This window comes from Pholis gunnellus (genome assembly GCF_910591455.1).
Source record: "Pholis gunnellus genome assembly, chromosome: 19".
Taxonomy (NCBI): domain Eukaryota; kingdom Metazoa; phylum Chordata; class Actinopteri; order Perciformes; family Pholidae; genus Pholis; species Pholis gunnellus.
The window spans coordinates 9,341,789-9,363,821 of NC_136546.1; the positions used below are offsets into that span (position 1 = coordinate 9,341,789).

General features: G+C 42.4%; 1 protein-coding gene across 4 annotated transcripts in view; it reads left to right on the forward strand.

The window, feature by feature from the left end:
- The first annotated feature begins 387 nt into the window (after nt 1-387).
- ptprk (protein tyrosine phosphatase receptor type K) overlaps nt 388-22,033 on the forward strand; it is a 97,484-nt gene continuing 75,838 nt past the window's right edge. For all 4 annotated transcript variants that reach the window (XM_079180219.1, XM_079180220.1, XM_079180221.1 and 1 more), the window contains exon 1: nt 388-698. In XM_079180219.1, the coding sequence (XP_079036345.1) occupies nt 617-698 (82 nt within the window). In that variant the 5' untranslated portion in view covers nt 388-616. The remainder of the gene's footprint in view (nt 699-22,033) is intronic.

Below are 22,033 nucleotides of genomic sequence, written 5' to 3' on the forward strand. Positions count from 1 at the left end.
AAACTGTAATGGTGAGAACGATAAAATAAATATGACAAACTATACTTGTTGCCCCATAAAATTTAGATTTCCTGTAAAATGTTAAGTGGTGGTTGTGATTACATGTATGTGCGATTTATGAAAGAAAGGAAAAGAAAGAATTCCATATTAATGTGAAACATATAATATAATAATTAAGTGACACAATAATACAAATAAATGCAACATTGAAACGATACCCATGACACTAGAAGAAATACGTGTTTTGCTACATTGTTTCTTTTAATTTGTGTATTTTTTTCCAATTAACTCGTGCCTCGTGACGTCACGCACTTTCTCTGCTGCGCTCGCTCGCTGTGCCTCTCTCTCTCTCTCGCTCGCTCGCGCTCCCTCACTCCGCGTGAAACAAAGTGTAGTGTCCGCGAGAGCTCGTAGGAAGCGAAAAGAGAGAAACCGGAGAAAGGAGAGAATGGAGCGGCTGAATCCACAACAACAGAAGGAATAACAACCCACGAAAAAAAGAGAGAGAAATAAAGAAGACTGAAGACGGAGGAGAAGAGGGAGAGAACTCGCAGGAAAGAACTTGTTCCGGGGGGAGAAAACTGTTTCAGACTCAAACGCGGCCACGTTTTAAAACATGGATACACTTTTCTCCGTATTCCTGGGACTCCTGTTTCTCTTTTCGGCAGTTGGTAACGTCTCCGGCCAGATACCGACAGGTAAGGACGAACACGGGGGAAATAAGACAGTTAACGGTGTTTTCTGTTTGGGAAGTTTGGACTATTTTTCTTGTTTTTGCTCCATCCGTGTAAGCGTATGAATCTGTTGGACAGGTGTGTTTAGGTGCAGTGGAAAAGTTAGGCTCCGTGTTGAAAATGTACCGTCGTGCCTGTTTTATCGCTTTGTGGCAAAAAAACACAACAACCCTCCGATGCGAAACATTCAGGATTCGTAGAGTGAAGGAGCTTCTTTTTTTGTCACTGTTTGCTATAATACGAAAGGTTTTTCTTGCGTTACAAGCGAGTCGTAGGTCATTTAAAAGCTTCTGTGAGTCAGTCGGCTCTTGTTTATACTCAGCCTGTTTGACAAGTAGGTCTTTTTTTGCTTGCGCATAAGCGACCCAATAGTTCGGTTGTGAGCTCTTATCTTGAAGGTTTCAAACTAATTAACAATATTTTTTGCAAATATTAATACAGCGTGTATTAGAAGCAGAGTGGGGCGCTTGTGCAGTGATAGGAAACACCGTTCCGTACCGTGCCGCCGCCTCGCGAGCAGCCCGTGAATGGAGGAAAAAAAAGTTACGGTGTGCACGGAGATCGCCCACTAATAACTACAATATCCACAGTTAGTGTCCCGGCGATGACTTATAATATGCACGTTTTTCACAGTGATCTGGTCGGTGTGGTTCTCTGTAGTCTGTTGTGTGTTTAAAGTCTTCAGAGAGGACTGTTGGCTCTTCTGTACGAGGCGATGGTCGGTTCGCCTTCTGGCTCTTTTGCAAAACAAATGATCCTCTTCTGATCCAACTTTATTCGCGCTGAATGCAAAAAAACCTAATGGTTGAGGGAATATCGCCTATACGCCGATCGCCTGTTTGATTGCATGGATTTTTCTTTTTTTTGCGCCGCGTTGTTTAACTTAAGAGAGAGATGAGGTGGAGTAGTTTTATTCCGATCTTTTATACAATCTGAATCTGTGAAGATTTATGATGTCAGATGTGATTTTTATGGGCTGTCAACAATGCGGAGGGCATGAACCTAAACTCAAAAATAGTCATAGTTAAACTACGTGCAACCGTGTGCGCGACCATGACATTAACACTCTTCAATAAATTATCCGTGGATGCATGGGACCTTTTCTCTTGGAATTTAGTTTAGACAGTGACCCGCTCCGCAAAGTGTCTCTGCAGAAACACGTATGCGCTCCATAGAGAGAGCGAGAGAGAAAACTGCTGCCTGCAGCGCTCCGGGACAATGCCAATATGCAAAAGTCCCCTAAATGAACTCCAGAAGGGAACGTCCTATAGACGTGTGTTCTGGTGCAGGACTGATCGCACGCGGAGAAAAAAACAAAGTCCGTATACATTTTTTTTCTGCAGCTCGCGGTGTCTCGCGCAGGCAACACTCTCTCTCGTACCTGCGTTCTCCGTCTGCGTGCACTGCTGTGGGTTTTATTTACGCATTCAGCACTTTGTCCGTCTCTGAACTCCAACACACACACACACACATGCGCACGCGCGCGCGCACACGAACAGAGAGAAAGAGAGACCCACACAGCTGTTAGAAAGCTCACCTCCAAATTCACACTTCAAACTATACAGCACCGTAATAACGGACACACCGCGCTCCATTGAAGCGCTGGACATCACCAGAAATGGCACAAGAACGTCGTTTTCTGCCTCAGCATTCGCGTAGGCTTGTTAATGCTTTGCATAGAAATTCCACATTAATTACCACTTCATCTGTGAACGTTTTATTGACCCCAGCCCCCCCCCCCCCCTCTTCTTTCCCTCCCCTGTGGCCATTTGGCCCTCTGGGTGCAAATGTGTGGAATTTCTTTTGAGGCCTCTTTGGGGAATTTAAGTGCTGTTAATTTGCAAGTAAATACTAGCGACTTGAGGCTGCCTTACAGAGGGTGGAGGTGGGCTATCGTTAGTGTGGGAAGGGGGTTGGGAAAGACAAGTTGCAGTTGGTTGTGTTGTAGAATAAAAAAAGTATACATTTCTGAATAAAAGCAAGCAACAGTGTTAATTTAAGGAAATCAGATGCAGGAACGCGATCGTTTGATTGAAATGAGAAAAATAAAAGGGTTATTGCCATTCCATTCTCTGTTTACACTGTGGATCCTAATTGATGAGGAATTAGAAGACAACGTGGATTCATCACATTCTCTTTGCATTTGATGCAGAATGCATGCACGATTTAACAGCCGCTTCCGCCACTGACTGCACTTTTATTTGATCACAACGGATGACGCCGATAGGGTTAATAGGCTGCTGTCAGTGTGAACTGTCACGGAGGAAAAAGTGGTGATCATTAGACCCGAAGCCAATAATGAGAGATGTGTGTCGGGGTGCAGCATCAGCAGCCGTTGCTCTCTGAAATCACGGACAAGGACGAGGAAATCAGTGGCACAGATTTAAAACCGTCCATCACATTTGAACAAAGTCACTTTGAGTTTGTGTTGAGACGATTTTTCCTCTGAATCTGTCTCATTTCCTTCTTTATCTTCCAGTTTCCCCATTTAGAAAGTCAAACTATAATTTAAGGCATTTATTCAAATCTGCCTCTCCCTCGTCTCTTCTTATCACGCTGTTTTGCGGCAGTTTTGTTTTGGCCTATCGCTTACAAAGCTCAGCGTAATAAATGTGAACGGATGTAGCCGAGTTTATGTTAATTTGACAACTTTCTAAATCTGTCTCCTCTCTGATCGAGCTGTGACACAGATTCCAGGCGTCTTTAATCTTAATGAAGTGAAATAATTGTTTTCCATTAGCGTCTCCAGACGAATTAGAAGGCTGTCGCTGCTGCTGAACGCCACATCTGAGCTGGTTTAATTATAATTGTAAATTATTTTAGTATTTTGAACATTAGGACCAAGTTGGTTTGATTATAATTACTTTTTGGATCCATTTGGAAGCTGAAAAAAAATTGTGTGTTTTCCCCCAGAAAGGCGAGAGAATAGAGTGATAGTGAAAGGAGGAGGAGGAGGAGGAGGAGGAGGAGGAGGAGGAGGAGGGGGTAAAAAGAAATGCAACCATTGGTTTTTTGGCCGTGGGCATCTTCTCCACTCAAGAGACTGTGAAAATGGCAGCAGGGAGGGTGTGTGTGTGTGTGTGTTTCTCTGTCATGCCCTGTGTGTGTGTTTGTTGAGCAAATGTGTGTGTCGACTCATGTGTGTTGCTGTCACTTAAAGAGAAAAGAGGGAGGCCGATGCTTTTAAGCCCTCCGGAGTACAGTGGTAAAAAGATGAGCATGTGGAATGTTTGCCTCTCGTTCACATTCATGTGAAACGGCCTTCTCATTCTACTCGTGCCATGTAACATGGCAGCAAATCAAAGAACGCTTTGTTTATTTCCTCTTTTATAAGTAATGCTTCAGTTCGCTGTCTTTCAGATCCATCTTAATGTCTTCTCTTCAAATCAAACGCCACTTTTGCACCAGAGCCTGTCTGTTTCTACAGATTTCAATTTAGTGATAGATTAAAAAAAGAAGAAAAAAACCCATCTCTTTGAAAGTACTGGCTCATATCTTCAGTCGTTTGGGGATGAAGTCTGTGCGCACACAAGCATGCGAGTGTGTGTGTGTGTGTGTGTGTAAATGTAATTAATCTGTTGAGAGAATTCATTAGCTAATCCGTCATTAAACTGTGTGTGTGTGTGTGTGTGTGTGTGTGTGTGTGTGTGTGTGTGTGTGTGTGTGTGTGTGTGTGTGTGTGTGTGTGTGTGTGTGTGTGTGTGTGTGTGTGTGTGGGGATGAATGAATTTGGAGGTTTGTGTTGAAAAATGGATTAGTGACACACAGCGACTGTGCAACCTTTAGCCTTTAGTTAAGGATGAGGGAGACTGAGAACATGACATGATTGACACAAATGATTCAGACTCCATACACCACGCTGTGCACAAGAGGACGCTTTGGTACTCATGAGAGGAAACGTTGTGACGGTTCAATACCATTTTGGCAACATAAGACATCTGTATTGGTCTATCTTTATGATGATTAATGATATATATACATTATTAATGAAGAACCCGAGCTCTGATACATCATGGTGTGACACCGCTGCTTCGTTTACCTGCCTTCATAGACCTTTAATTAATCAGTTACGCGATCTACAGAAGATTAATCTTTGATCGTTGTCATTTTTCAAACAATATGCCAAACATGCACTTGCTCTTCATTGCAATGGTTTGCTGTTTTCTTCTGTTTTCCACAACTGTAAACTGAATATCTTTAGGGTTTGAACCGTATTTAAGACAAAACATGCAATTTTTCAGATGTCATCTTGGGCCTTGAGAAACTGTGATTGGCATTGTTTTTCACCATTTCTGACATTTTGTACATTAAACGATGACTCCAGAATGTAATCAGTAGGGCGGCCCCCTCTCAGGTGTTTAGTCAACTAATTGGCCGTTTGCGTGATTATTTGTGGAGGAACTCAGTTTTACATGTATGTATTTGTTAGTCGACTAAGAATTTCACTGGTTGAGGACAGCCCTAAAAATGAGCACGATCGGTAATGAAAACAATCATAAGTTGTCTACAAAGAGAATGAGAATATGGTAAAACTTGTCGTAAAGCCCGAAGGGGAAATCTTTGTCCAACAAAACCAAAACAAAGAGATTCATTTAAAAATGATATAACAGAGAAAAGTAGCAAATCATCACATTTGAGAAGCTGAAACCAGAGAATCTTTGAGTTGTTGCTTAGAATAAATGAGTCAAATATCAACATTTCTGCGGTTTAAATCTCTGCAGCCCGACTAATTGATTAATCAACAAATTGTTGCAGCACCTTCTGATCCACATGAAGCCTGTGCTGTTTAACATGCTGATATAAATAGGGGAACAAGGACCTCCATCTAGTTGTGCTCATGTAAAACTCCGTTATTTTTAGTCTTTCTCTCTGGTGGAGTAGATACAAGGCCCAGTGAGAAGCAGCATTACATGGACATATAGTCTTAAGTGGAAGAAGCAGGTACTGCAACATCAAGGTGCATCAGAAAAATCTGTTACCATCAACCTTTTTTACATCTTCACTTCTTTGTCACCTCAGGCGAGCTGATAACTCAACAGTTCAACTTTTCCTCATTAGATTCTGTTGTTTCCATTCTGGGAAATTATGCACAATTTGAAAATTAACATTAAAAACAGGTTGATGGAAATGTAGATACTGTTACGTGATTGGTGGGAATCCTCAGTCAGTGAGCAGGAAGTGAAACGCAAGAAAGTGTGAAAGTCTCATTGGAAATGAAGGGAGGCAGTGCGTCCAAAACAAATCCCAATCCCCGAAATATCACATCCCTGATGAATGATGGTATTAGTCCAGTATCATCAATCTCCGCTCTGCCCTGTTTGGCTCTGGTCACAGCTGTCGGTACAAGGGGGCCTAGAAACACCCCGCTGCCTCGCAGACACACACACACACACACACACACACACACTCACACACACACACACTCACTTACACACATGGCTGGCTAATGACAGATTAAGTAATCAACACTCTCAGTTGATTAATTACATTACAGTGCATACACGCACACACACAGTCTCTCTTTCCCACACACACAGATGTGAGCAGCATCAGTACCAGTTGTGTAGTCTTGTGTGGTGATAATGATATTTAAAATAAAGTCTTGGCTGGTGTGTGTGTGTGTGTGTTTGTGTGTGTGTGTTTGTGTGTGTAAGGGAGAAAGGGTTCAGAGAGAAGTGGAGACAGGTGACGACAGTCTTGGGAAAATGCTTATTTTTAGGGTCACCATGAGGTGAAGGGTTGGGGTTGGGGTTAGGCATCTGGTGGCTAAAGGTTGGAGTTTGAGTTAGCGAACATGTGCAAGTCAACAGATTGTCCTCACTACTTTTCTTTTCATACAGATATGTTTACTGTTATTTTTGTATGATTTCGGAAGCCGTCGGTACATTTGGTTGCTGCTGCTGAGCAGAATTTGGACATTAAAAATGGATTTGTAATTTATACTTTACTTTATACCACGTCATAGGTTTTGCTCTACTTTTGAGTCTTTCTTCAACGTCGTCGTTGTCTTCACGACGATACCCCTTAACATACAACTCTAGATATCAAACTTAAGGCAATGCAATTCAGGCAAGATATTTTCCACAATGTGCGTTCGCTACAAGACCTTTTATTTTCTGCAACAATCCAATGGAAATATCCCGTTGGCTTTTTGTCGAGGGAACCAGTGCGATGCTACAACAATACGTCATCCCTGCGCCGCTCTGTAACTGCCTGAATAAAAACACGATCCAAAATTGGAATTGAGATCAGAAACTGTATAAATATAACGTACGTGCTTGTTGTCAGATGTTTTGATACTGGACAGTTTTTGATACTTGTTGCTATGGACATAATTAAGCTGGTACCAAAGGGAAGTGTTAGTCCTTTTTCAAATATATGCTGAAACTAAAAGAACACAGCTCTTTGTTCTTCTGTATGTGTCTATACACCTGTGCATGCTTTCCAATCTAACTCTGTCTTATTATCCTCTGCTTTGCTTCGGTTGGACCCAGCTCACATGGGGCGCGCTGAGAAGGGTGAGTAACGAGTGGCCGGCCAAGAGCTGAGCTTCATCCGTCATCGTCACCATCATCGTCATCGTCATTAGTGTTGTCATCGTAAACCCACAGTCTTCCCTTTTAACTGTCACCTGAAGTTCCCTTTTCGATGTGTAGACGTCCCTTTGAAGTGATTTAATTGTTTCCTCATCCACAATCATCCCGTCTTTCACCGACCATCCCACTTAGACTTCATGCTCATTTTACACCGTCTTTTAGAATATTACTAACACCTTCATAATCCAGTATTAATGTGCAGTGTGCAGAGATTTGTAGACTGTAGGACCGTGAACTATTTGGTTCTTGCTGGAACCATTTGATGAAATGTCAAAATGGTTTCAGTGCCTCTCAGACGTTTGTCTGCAGCTATTCGCTCCCTGGGAGTCATTTTGACAAACTTGCTTCTAATCGATGAAACCTTTGAAGTGCTCTTGCACTGGTTTGCAGTTGTCTGTCTTTGTGAGACTGCCCACCTGTCCGCCTGGTAATCTACGTGCCATTTGTTGGTGGGTCTCCCCTGCTGTGTTCGTCTGTCTCTGTCTGTCTTTGTGTAGTCAGACAGCTGCCGGGAGGTTTGAAGTTTCCAGGTGCTGTTTGTTCAGCGGAGCCTGGTCTTTAATAAAAAGGGAGCTCTGAGTAACTTTGTTCCTGCAGCATCCGACCACACTCTTCTTCTTCTAACTGTCCACTTCGGCAACGACACACCCGCTCATTCTGTCTCACACGTATCCTCTTCCCCTCCCCCCCTTCTTGTCTTTCTCACTTTCCCACATAAACACTCACAGCGGACGGTTGTTAATGAGGGAGTTGTTTTTTGGTCGTGAAAGTGACAGGTTGGTAAAATACTCTGCAGTCACTTCACACTGCAGGGTCTCACAGAGACATCACTGTGGAACTGTGGAGTTTTGGTATCCCACAAGGCCTTGCTGTGTGACAGAATCAAAGCAAATATGTTGTTTACGTGTATATTTACAAAAAAAATCGAAGGCAAATAAATCCACAGTGAAGGTCACGTTCTGATTAATCCTTAAAAACGGAAAAATAAGCTTTGATTTCTTGTATGAGTGTGGGAGTCAAACACAGGATTTGGAGCGCTACGCTCCAAAACCCAAATTATTTAATACAAAAATAATAGAGACCTAATGAAAGCCCAGCGAGGCAGAAATGCTGTCGGTTCATATTAAGCAGGACAGGTTCTTGAAAAGGGGATTTGGCAGGTTCTACATCTGCTCTCACTAATCTCACTAGATTACACTCGATTGAGAGTTCTAACCTGATAGTTTGTAGATGAGATAGAAATGAATAAAGCTGGAGTGTTTTAAAGAATAGGTGTACCGATTTTAGTTTTATCTTACTGCCATTTGAAGTTGATTTGGTTGATTGGCTGTGTATTTGCTACATATCTCCATTCATTCAAAATCTAATTTAAAGCCAGTTCTGTCATTTTATTTTTCTATTGTGAATAACTCACAACTCCAAAGACTTAACATCCTCCACATCCAGTCAAGTTTTCAATTTCCCATCCGCAGTAAATCTCCAGTTTTCCTGTTGTAACTGAACTGTGTCCCACATGTTCGGCAAATGTTTGATGACGCTGTGGTCGGGACATTCTTGTGACTCAGTTGGTTAAAGTGTAACCAGGCCTTCTCGCTTGAATCTGTTTCTTACCCTCTTTTGTCTTCCTCTTCTATGAACTACACAACACGTGACAAGATGCCCCAAAATAATCTTTGAGGAGTATTTTAATGGGAAGTATGACCTTTTACGGGCATGTGCCTTTTAAAGTGTCCTTGCTGTGGCTATTTTTGTCACCCTCAAAGCTCCTAAAGAGACACTTTAGACAAATTAAGATAAGAATACACCTCTAAAGTGGCAGGAAACATCAGAATGTGTTCAAGAAGACGCTCTTTGTTTTATTTTACTTTACTTTAGGCATCATTTTCTTTGTCTCTACATTGATTAAATGTGACAACAAAGCCGAGTGTGTGTATATATGAAGGAATGAGCCTCTTCATGTTAACCTTCAGGTGGACTGGCTTTATAGACATGACCGAAGGGCTCTTGTGTTCGTCTATATGTGTGTGTATGTGTGTGTGTGTGTGTAGCTAAAGGCAGTGGCTGAAGTGGTTTCCATTAGTCCAGTTAAGACGACATCTGTCATGAAGCTTTACACACACACACACACACACACACACACGCACAAATAGCCATAAGCAATCTCTGTGCAGTATACCATATCGAGTCTCATTCCTGATCTCTGTGTGTCGTCCAATGATAAAATCCCAGAGGACATTCTGCTACAGTCACTTTCAGCCACAGCGTGTACATCCTGGTATCTAAAAAAGACACTCTTTTTACTGTTCTTACACTCCTTTCCAATAACCCTCTCTTCTGTCCTTTAAGCTGATTTCAGTTCAAGAGCAGTAGAAAGCTTTCGAGATATATAAACCCGCTCTGTGTGAGTGTGTGTGTGTGTGTGTGTGTGTGTGTGTGTGTGTGTGTGTGTGTGTGTGTGTGTGTGTGTGTGTGTGTGTGTGCGTGTGTGTGAGAGAATCAGGAGCTCACAGACGGATGACCAGTCCATTAAGATTAGCGTCTCCATCCCAGACCATGTATCTTCACATCACCGTGATGCTGGTCCTCTAAGCGGAGATTTAAATCTTCTAGCAGATATTCCACAGCTATCTTTTTCCCTCTAAATGATGTTACACATTTTATCTGTCTGTCTGCCATCCTAATCTGTCGTTTGGTCTGTCTGTCTGCCAGCGTGTGTGTGTGTGTGTGTGTGTGTGTGTGTGTGTGTGTGTGTGAGTGTCCATCCTGTCTGCAGATGACTGCAGACACATGGTCAGCCTGACAGCCTTTGCCTACACGTATACGCAGACAGTCAATCACTCCAGCAGACAGACGTGTGTGTGTGTGTGTGTGTGTGTGTGTGTGCGGGAGTTTGCAGACAGACATTTAAATGTTGAACATCTGTCTGTCACTTTCCTGGTTGGTCCTCTGCAGCCTCTACTGAAACACTGTGTGTGATAAAGTCGTATCAATAGTTTAGTCCCACATGTTTAACAGGAACACATTAGAGTACAGCTTACGGTGTGTTTATTGATTAATGATGTCTTAATTGTCTCCAAAACAAGCCTTATTTGTATGAATACAATTGAGATTGTGAATAGAATTAATATATGAAGCTCATCAACCTTTGATTTCTACGATCATAAATCAGTATCTCCCTCAGTCATGTTTAATTTTCCACTTTACTGGTAAATATATTTTACAGAGAGCTGAGCCCAAGGACTCACAAACTCAATGAAATAAAAGCGATGTTTGATTAACCAAGTGATCAATAGAAAATTAATTGACAACAAATTTGATTATACAGAAGCCGTGGAAGTTATTTATCAACTCATATTTCCAAACATTTGCTGCTTCCAGAATTTTATTTCTATTTTATGGCATAAATTTAATGTCTTTGGGGTTTTGGACTGTTGGACACACAAAGTAAAATGTTTGAAGCTTCATTTTTATCTTCAGCTATAACTCTCAAGCAGGGACAGTAGATTGTGAGTCCAACACTCGCATTGGAGTCGCACTTGGAATGCATATCGTCATAGCCAGACCAGACCTTTGACTCCGCCCACCCCAACGTGTTCCAGGTGACCCATTTGTCTGGAATGGTGACACGAAACGGGGGCCGTTGCTATTTCGTTTTTTTACTTCGCTCTGCTCCACTTCTACAAAGCAGTGGCTATGCAGTAGTGTTGACTTAAAATGGCGTTAGAATTAAAAAGTATTACTTCCTGGTAGTCTTGAATTGGCCTTTGCAACTGAAATGCATGCTTCTCAGGGGGTTCACGCATAATGTGTAAACATCTTAGTATGGTACTAAAGTTTAAATATATACAGCACCCCCAACAGCTTCAGCTGACAGAAGCAACAGGGCACAGCTTCATACCTCCAAACATTCAGCCGTTCAGATTTATTTCCATGCTTTCATGGAACTAAACAATAGTTCTTCCACGGACATTATGTTTATTTAGGGTTAGGACACCTACCGAGGCCATATTTCCTCAAGTCACTTGTTTTTAAGTGAGGAGCACTGAATACATGTTTTTGAATGGTGCAGACCGTGCGTTTTTTCCACTGGAAGTGATAAGAAGGCAGTGCAGTGGAATTACCAACGGACACACAGCTGCAAAGCAACACGGGAAGCAAGAAAAACACCAAAATAGGACATGTGAGGTTTTCATTGGGAGTCTTATTGTGAAAGCATTTCTTTTTTTTAAAATGTTGATACTCCCCAGTCCAACACACACACACACACAAGTGATGTTGATACTGTGCAGACTCCACCGTGTCTGGTGGAGTCGAGCAGAGTCAGTCAGTTCGTCTCTCCTCGCCTCCCTTTTTTTGTTGAACACATCCAAGTAGGACTCCCTCCTTTTCTCCCCATCCAAGCTTCTCCTAACTGTTATTTTACCTCATTCCCCTCTTCCCTCCTTTTCCTTGGAATTTATGGCCCACTAGCCTAAACAAAGCAACATAACGTTTATCAAACCCTCCCCCCCTTCTCATGTTCTCCTCTCTCCCCTCTTGGCCTCCTCCTCCTCCTCCATCTTCCCACCTCCAGTTCCCCCTCTTTCTCCCACCTCCTCTCTCCCCCGTTTCTCCAGTTTCAGTGTTTCCCCCTTTCCAAAGACCCACAACAAAAACCGAGGGTGGGATTTTGTGTTCCCAAATCCAGACAGAATAGTGTTGTATTACAGGGATTAGGTGCGTGGATTCTGTTTAAGGTGGAAATAGTTCAGGGAGCTGTACACATGGCAACACAGGCGTAGCACGTATACACTACGTGCTACTCTTATAATAAGTTTAAAGTAAGCGAAGTGAGTTGCTTATTATGGCTGCACAATAGTCATTTATCAAAATAGTCTGAGAAAGAATTTATGTCGACTGATGACTCAATTAATCGACTAGTGTATTCAGCTTGTTACAACATGTTATTAAACAAATAAATTAACTCAAATATAACAACAAAAGTAGGGAAGTCAATTTACAACCATTTGAAGTCAGTTCATATAGCTGCCAAATGAAAAAAACAAAGTTTCTGTATATGTTTTATCTCAAAAACTACAGAACAAATTCCTCTCTACAGTGTCATGATGGCACACAACAATCTCACCCCTTCGTCTCTGACTCACCCCCTCCTGTATCACGTCAAGGTCTCTCTCTCTCTCTTTCTCTTTCTCTGTCTCGCTATCTCTCTCGGCCATGTTCCGGAATGCTTTTGTTAGTGTTTTCTCTCTGCTCTGTTTTCAGTTTAGCCAAATTTACTTTGACTCACGTGCACACACACACGCACACACACACACACACCCACACACGCACACACTTTACTCCCCTTCTGAATATAAGTCTTTGTAGAAGAAACCGTCTCTTTGTATTAAGTGGCAAGGTTAACTGTCACTATGTCTCTATTGGGCCAAAGGTAAATACAAGTGTCTGTGTGTGTGTGTGTGTGTGTGTGTGTGCATCTCATGTGCGTCCGTTGTGTGTGTGTGTGTGTGTGTGTGTGTGTGTGTGTGTGTGTGAGCCAAGCGAGCTGTCTCGTCGGAGTAACGGTTAGCAGATACAGCTCTACCTCCCCGTGACACACACTGTCTCTTACACTCATCCTCACACACACACACAAACACATGCATATAATACTACCTTAACACACAGCGTCGCTCTGTCTCGTAGGGTTAGTCGCTCACTACAAAGTGAGCTACATGAAGTTAAGTGCGGGTTTGAAAGCGAACCACTGCAGTTTGTGTGTGCTGAGCGCTCAGTGGGGATGTTTGAGATGAAAACCTCCAGTGACAATCTGTAGAATACATAGAATGCATCTAATGCTCTTATACGTTATGTACACAGATGTTACAATATTGAAAGCTATGTCTATTGTTCATCCATGTCGTATTGACAGAGCTTTTATTAAATCTTTCCAGAGTCGCTCCATTTAAAACGTCTGGAACCAGTCTCTGACAGATACGATTGGAAACATTGTTTAGTAGACAAGTTAGAACTACGACCTGTCACATTTCAATTTCTGTATGATCTCTAGCCGGTGGATTTCCCTCCAAAGTACATCACCATGCAAAGATAGCTAATCTAGTCATGTTACCCAGGGGCCTGTTTCACAAAAGCGATTAGCCAGCGTATTCCAGATACATTTAAAAGTCCCACAGGGCTCTCAGATGATCACGCACGGGGCGCTAGCGCGGCAGAGGAAAGGTGGAGAGTCTCAAGTTATGACCCATATTCAGAATGGCCACAATTATGAGAAAAATACGAAGGTCGAAAAAAACCTTTTTGTATTCTCTTTGATGCTAACATTTAGATTTTACCCATTTTGAAGAACTACTGTGGTCGGTGTCCTCTCTGACACACAAACGGTGATTCTGATGTCTGCCTTGTCTTTAGCGAGCACTGCTTTGTACTCGTTTGGCCCTTTAGCAAAGCACTTAACCTGCGACTGATACGGTGGCACTGCCGCAGTGGCCCCCAGCAGAACGCTGTAGTTACAGTGGGACAGCTCCCGAGTGTGTAACCTTGTGAGTGTAGAGCGGCGCGGCTACAAGCACAACTGGTCCCTGGGTGGATAAAGGTTAAAGTCTAGCCATGGGCTAGCTTTCGCCTCTCCTTCAGCTAGTCTATCACACCTCCCCCTCCACACACACACACACACACACACACACACACACACACACACACACACACACACACACACACACACACACACACACACACACACACACACACACACACACACACACACACTCACATACCTCTGGATGGAGTGAGAGAAAGTCAGCCACATGTGGTTTCGGTTAACCACACTTTTCCTTCACACTGGCCCCAAACTAACCATTTCTACTTTACCATGGTCAAGTACATGTGTGTGTGTCTCCCGTTCAGTGTTCAGCGTTTGCCACTGTGTTGTCGCTTGTAAATCTTTGTAAGTCTGTGTGTGTGTGTGTGTGTGTGTGTGCACGTCCCAGCCCGAGGCAGAGTCGAGTAGAACAGTGAATCAAGGTTAGTGGTCCAAAGAGAGATTGAAGGAGGGGGGGGGGGGGGGGCTTTAATCGAGGCAGCAGAAGTTGGAGAGGGAGTGAAAGAGGAGAAGCGACTGCAGGTTTTTTTTCTTCTAGCTGTGTGTATGACCAAAACATAACTCTTTCATCATTAAACAGCTGAGCTGGTGATGTTGAGGCGTATCAATGTGGACTTCATAAAACAGGCCATGAACATGGCAGGGAGTTTATGTCATGTGGGTTTATTGCAAATAATCTTAACCTCTTAAATCTCATTGGGTCGGTCACTACAAACACATGTTGCTCAGCTAAACGTTGTTCAAACTCGCTCTTACCGAATGTGTCAGGCTGGATGTGGTGAAAATGAAATGGGTTTGAATATTTCTCTCCACTTTAGGACCTAAATCTACTCGCGGGAAACACAAAGAGAAACTTTTAAGCCGTCACTGGTCTTGTAAAACAAATAGTTTGTTCTATATTTAATGTTTGGATGATGAGTTTGTACCGTAGAAAGCTGCTCAACGTGTCGCCCTCTCTTCTGGGATTCCTCTGAACATGAGTCACGTGAATAACATCGCCTGTTTCTTCTTGGAATCAGAAGAAAAAAAAATAAACAGCTTGTTGCTCGCAACCAACGCATCCTAGAAAAGTGAGAAACCTCCGCCTACTTCAGAAGGAATTAGGACGCCACGCTTCTTCCAAACGACACTGTGAACAATCATTGTAAATCATTTTTCTTGGCTGCTGCGATATCAATTTAGTGTGTTTATTGGAGTATAATGAAGCATATTTTAACAAACTTAATGCTACTATATCTTGGGACTATGTCATTTTTCTTCTTTGGCTTTTTCAATAAGAGCCTTTAGAAAGCGTTCTCTGTTTTTTTATACGTGTGTTCAAGGAGGATTTGCAGATTAAAGCAGCGTTGTTGTACAATATCAGGGTAACGGGAGTGAAATCGATTGATTTCTAGGTTTGGACCGTGACCAGTGCTAGCATTTCTAGTTGCCATGTACAGAATCCAATCGCCTTCCATTCATGAACCCTGTAAATGGAAATTGAATCCCGTGATGAAGTCTCTGTGCTGAACCTCATCACTAACAACCATGGTAGTGTCGATACCGGTTTGTTTTCACGGCTGTTAGCTTCGCAAAGTTGCACTTTCTTACCATTTTGAGAGGTGAAGCAACACATTCCTAAAACATGGCTTGGCTGGCACGTATACGGATACACATCTTTGTATTTGATCTACAAATAAAGAGTTCTGAGAGTGTTACTGTCACCATTATTTGTTCTTTTAGCTTAACTTCTCCTAAATTCTGTAGAAGTTGAAGTATCCTTCGAAACACAATAGAACAAAACAGAATTTAACAAAGCAATAGAACAGGTTGAAGTCATAACCAAGATAAGAAGCTATTTAGATGTACGTTACAGGCCCTAACCACTTGGACTGTAATCTGTCACAAAATGGAGGTGAATGAATTATACAGGCAGATAAAAGTCTGAAGGAGAAAGATCTGTTTGAAGTGCGATAAGAAACTATGCAAGAAGAGAGCTGACCAGAGCAGACTGACACAACAAACTCTCGCAGCTGCACTGTCTCATTCCTCACCTCCTCCATATCTGCTGATAACCACGGAGCAGCGAGACAGACGGGGGGAGGGAGGGAGGGAGGGAGTGAAAGTTCTGCTGGTTTGATAGGATGCAGGTCTTGGATTTCCTTTGTCTCGTCTCGTCAGAAGTCCTCGTCCCTTTGACCAGCAGAAAGAGGATAAATACGAGTTGTTAACCCATATTCACACAGGCGGAGGCAGAGAGTTGAGAGAAGGACTTTGTTCCTTGTTCCCGTGTGTGTGTGTGTGTTTACATTGCTAACTGGCTGTGCAGAGACTGATTGGTTTCTGCTGTGAAATCCGTCTGTTTGTCTTGTAGAGGCCTGTTTCTTTTTCCACATTCTTCAGCTTTCAGCTGGAGCAGTTTAGATCTAACCAATGAGATGTAGTGGAGGATAAAATGACTTTTCCTGAAGTCCGTTGGCCTACTTTTCACATGTGACATGAATCCCTATCTACAAATATGAAGATGTACAAGCCTAAATGATATTACATGAGATCTAGATTAGGTTGCACCAGCTATTCATGAATCCGTTACCACGTTTCTTTGTAAAGGTCTTCCTACGTTCTTCTTAACTACTAGCTAGTTTCTAACTAGTCCTTTTCTAAGTTGAGTTGCAGCATTAAAACGTCAGAAATATCTTAGCGAGTATAGTTTTATTTATATGTAAATCAGTAGCGAGGAAACATCTGTGGCGGCTTCTCATGAAAAGCAATCAATCATGTAAACAAGAAGTCAGGGTAGCATTACAAGTGTTGACATAACTTCCAAAAATAAATATTAAACTAAATAATATTTAGGTTTGACTTTGTTATTTATATATAAGCATACATGTGTGTATTTAAGACTGTTTAGAATCAGTGGAAAAGATAAGATCACACAATAATATACCAGAAATGGATGGATTACCTGAAATAAATAAAGCTAAATAACCTCATTTCAGCCTGAAAACACTGGTGTGATTTTCCCTAAGTCCGAAAAAAAAGGACTCTTCCTTATAAGCAGCCATTGTTTGATCCGTCCCATCAAACATCCAGCTGCATCGAGAACAACTCGCAGAGACAAAGACGGCCTTTCGATGTGTAATCAATCGCTATGAAGAAGGTATTAATACATCCTCCTGCTCCGTCCATCTCCTGTCTCTCTGCTCCTCCATGTTCTGTTGCTCATTACGCCGATCACTCAACTTTCACTGACACACACTAGTCACACCTCATTACTGACCGCACACACACACACACACACACACACACACACACACACACACACACACACATGCACGCACAGTTCTCAGTCAGTGAAGCCGCATCACCGCTTAATGTGGTGAGGACGGATGTGGACGCTCACTGGTAGTTTGTGTGTGAGAGAGAGAGTGACTGGCTTAAACATGATTTAATGTTGTGACGCTAACTGGTCGCTGTATATTAGTCGCTTGTTTGAGAGTTGAGACAGAGCTATAGTGACGGACAAAAAGTATTCAAATAAAAACAATAGACGAATACCCACAGCTAAGTACTTCACTCATTCTGTACTAGGGATGGGAATCGATAAGATTTTATGGATACAGATTCTATTTTCCATTATCCGTATTTGATGAATTGTTATCGAGGCACCAGCTTTATTTTTTTTATCTTTAGTTGTTTCAGTTTATGAAATAGTGAAAATGACAACAACAGTAATAAGCTTCCACACATGAATGCGTCAGTAATAATCAAATAATGATAAGATATACCTAGATATATGAATACTTATACTTTAAGGACATTTAGCTAAGAATTATTTCAATTGCAAACGAGTACTTACATTTAAGTATTGCCACTTTTACTTCAGTAGAATATCTGACTTCATCACGCCTCACACTACCGAGTACTGTGATCAGCTCTCACAGGTACAACAAAAACAAACTTCACACAACCTACCAGTACTTTTAAAGGAAAAAATGGCACGTACACAGTCTCCACAAGGATTTAAGTCTATGTGTGAAGTGGGTGTGGGTGGGACTAATGACTGCTGAGTCGTGGTGAGTAACACACCAGCTATGCTGATGCATTCTGGCAGAATCGTAGCTGTAGCCACAAAAGAGTGTGTGTGTGTGTGTGTGTGTGTGTGTGTGTGTGTGTGTGTGTGTGTGTGAGACAGATAGTTAATTATACGAATGTGTTTGTCTCTTCGTATATGTTGCCACACGCGCACACTGACCACAGGCCTGACAGGCAGGTCTTAATTAGTTGCCACGGCTACCAGTGATGCATCTTGACAGAAACTGTGGTGATGACAGAATCTCCTGCCTCGGAGCAGAGAGGCATGCTGGGATTGACACAGGGTCCACTCAGTCATCATGCTGTGTGTGTGTGTGCGTGTGTGTGTGTACTGTGTGTATATATGGTGTGTGTGTGTATAAAAGTTCTGATTGGAGAAAACAAGACAGTCAGTCAGTCAGCCAGTTACTTCCTTGTTAGTCAGTCAGTCAATTAGTCAGTGAGGAAGGGATTAACTGAGATATACACACACACACACACACACACACACACACACACACACACACACACACACACACACACACACACACACACCACTCTCACACACACACTTTTTGTGTGGTAAACAAAGTGAAACAAGGAAATTGCTCTGTGATTTCTAATCTGTAGTTGTGAAGATGGAATGACTTCAGTCACCACTTTATTCTTCCATCTCTTGGTCACCTCTCTCCGTAACACTCTCACCCTCCTCCCTGTCTTCCTTTATTCATCCCGGGAGGCAGCAGGAGGGCAGAGAGAGTGAATACTGTGAAATGTGTTGATGGCATGTCGCAGCAGATCCACAGAGACATTGTCAGTTGTACAAAAATTTAATTTATGCAGGAATTATAAAACACGAAAACGCTCGCCTCTCTCTAGAATCACTTAACCAAACAGGAGTTTGAAAACCCGAAAATGGAGGAGAAGCAGCAAAATGAGTAGCGTGTTGTGATCTCAGTTTTTTTCTTCTTTGTAACCACTGCTTTAGTGGCACAATTACTGCATTCATTATGCATTCAGTGATTTGAGTTGGCCTCAATGATGGGCGAGAGACAAACAGAAGAGGAGAGACAATTGCTGCACTCTGACAGAGGCCACCCTCATCTGATTCTGTCTGTGTGTGTGTGTGTGTGTGTGTGTGTGTGTGTGGGTGTTTGGTTGGCCGGTAGCAAACTCAGAGATGAATCTTAATGGCCATCATTTAACCTTTTACCTCAACACACACAAAGAGCTAGTTTACTGGGTGAGGAATGGAGTGCTGAGTGGAGTGCTGAGGATATTAAGAGTGTTTGTATGTTTGTGTGTGTGTGTGTGTGTGTGTGTGTGTGTGTGTAGGCGTGCGTGTGTGTTGAGAGTGAGCGAGAGGTTGATCGGGGTCAATAGATGCAATTTGTCTCTGAGAGCTTTGCAGGCTCCACTTATATTAAATCTTTAACTAAAATGCTGCACTGCTCTCTGCGGGCTGAAACTTTCAGACATGTTGCACTGCTGGCCCAGGCAGTGCTGTTACAGCAGGTGTGTTCCATCTGCAATCAAAGTAGGAACACCTGCTTTGATGTACAGATAGATAGCGACGGCATGTGTCATGTTAACGAGTCGATAACTGTAGAAATCGTCGCCACAGAACAATTTGGAGGCATTTAAATCATAGAAGCGTAAGCACTAGTTAATTTAGATGAGTTTTGCAGAATTGGAGAAAATGTCACTTCGTTTCCCGCCCGCTAAAAGCATCTCCTGCTCATATGTTGCAGCTTTTAACGTGAGAATACTGTATGTGGAATAGCGTGCAATCAGGGGAGCTGCTGAATTGTGGTCACATGACGCTAGTGGGTGGAATCTGTCGTTTGTGTGTGTCCATCTGGTATGACCCCCTGTTCAACTCCTCCAGCACTAATGCACATATGGACTGTACACACACACACACCCATATGAGGGAGCAGCTGAAAGAAACGGCCCTCCCTTCTCCCCTCTTCCTCCCCTCCTTGATGCCTCCCCTCCTCCCCGCAGAGCCTCAGGACCCATCCAGGTGTCCACTTTCCTCCTCCTTCCTCTCTTTTCTGTTTTCTTTGAAATCATCGGGCAAAAACACATTCAGTGTAATAATTCGTCAGGGCAGAGAGTAGTAAAGCAAAGCAAAGAATATAATCCCCAAGACGCGAAGGGTCCCGGCAGTGTTTACTCTCTTATGTGGTATTAGATCATTTTGATAAATCTCATGGTAACTGTTCATTTTTATATCTTTTCCGTCAAAGAAATGGTTTTTGCTGAGAGTTTGATTGGAAGATGAGTGTTTCTCTCATTTACGCTAAATATGTAGCTACAGCCAGCAGCATATTAACTTTGGGAGAGCTAGGAAAAGCTAGCGAGGTTTGGCCCAAAGTTGGCAAAATCCGCCTACCAGCACCTCCTAAAAGTTGCTCATTAAAATGTGTAATCAGAAACTGTGTGAGTGTTAAACCAACAAGTTCCAATGAGATCCACATTTGCGAGTGGTAGTGATAGAATCTTTTCATTTATTTCTTGGCAAGAAAGTAAATACCGGTAATTCCTAAAATGTCAAGTTTTGTTATTAGAATAATGTCTCTGGGTCATTGGTATTAATTGCTTGTGTATTTTAGGCAGAAATCAACTGATTCTAACAATCAGTGGCATTAAAACATTTTGGGAGCCTGCAAACCTACTAGTTTAACAAGATTATGTTCAAGCATGTTTCTGCTCTTTGTCTTTCTGGTTAAGTATCCATAGCTTTGTCGAAAGGATGAGGGGCAGATTGAGGGGCAAGTAAAGAAATGAATCGGGGAATAAGGAAAGAGAAGGAATTAATAAGAACAGTACTGCAGTTCAGGTAAAATAAATAAAGGGAAATATTCGAGGGAGGATTAAATATTAGCAAAAGAAAGACGACAGAGAGGCAGAAGGGAGGGAATAAAAAAAAAGAAATGAAGAAGGACCAAAGGAAAGAAAGACTAGTTTTGTGCAGGAGTGCAGTTTCAGCTTCTATAAACCCAGGAGCTCTGAATACTGCTTATTAAGCAGGGACCTTGTGTGTGTGTGTGTGTGTGTGTGTGTGTGTGTGTGTGTGTGTGTGTGTGTGTGTGTGTGTGTGTGTGTGTGTGTGTGTGTGTGTGTGTGTGTGTGTGTGACAGGGTGATATATTGAAACACACCTCTGTGGAACAGCTGCAATGATGAGACAGAGAGTAGGGAGTAAGAGGTGTCGTCTACCTTATATATATATACACACACACACACACACACACACACACACACACACACACACACACACATTCAAGCGTACCAGCGAACAGAGCTGAGCCAAGTTCTTTATTGTATTAGAGAGAGAGAGAGAGAGAGAGAGATATGAATTTGTTGTGACTGCTCTGGTGGACTCAGCTTTTTAACACAGCGCTTCTTTTTTTCTTTTTTCCCTTTCTCCCTTTCTCCCCTTTGGTTTCTTTCTACCCTCCTTTGCTTTTTTTAATTCCTCCTTCTCTTCTCTCATTCCCCCGACTCATCTGTGTGCATGCTTATTATATTACGTCGATAACGAGACCAATACAGGGACGGACCGAGATGGAGAAAGACAGACGGAGTTAAAAAAGTAAAGGGAAGGCTTTAAATTGGGGGGAAGAAACGCATAGAGAGGAAGAAAGGGAGAGAAATGGAGAAGGACCGACGGATAGAAAGGAAGAGAGAGATTTAATAGATGAATCTGATTTATCTATAATGAAATCGGCTTCAGTCTGTGAGGAGGAATGTGCTCCATTCTGTCATTCTGCTGTTACAGACAGATTCACCCATTTAATATTCTAAAGACCAGAGTGAGGAGACGCCTGTGGAACATCCGGGTGCTCAGAAGGTGCAGCTTCTGACTGGCGACTCCTACTTTGAATACAAAAGTTAACACTTTAGCCTCGGCTGACATACAAGTCAGCGCAGATACCATCTTAACAGCTCATCACAAATCCACAAATCCCTCTATCTGAACAGGTTCACCCAAACAAGAAAATAAGTCAAAATCTTAAATCGTCTCCGTGGGCATCGGGAACTTGT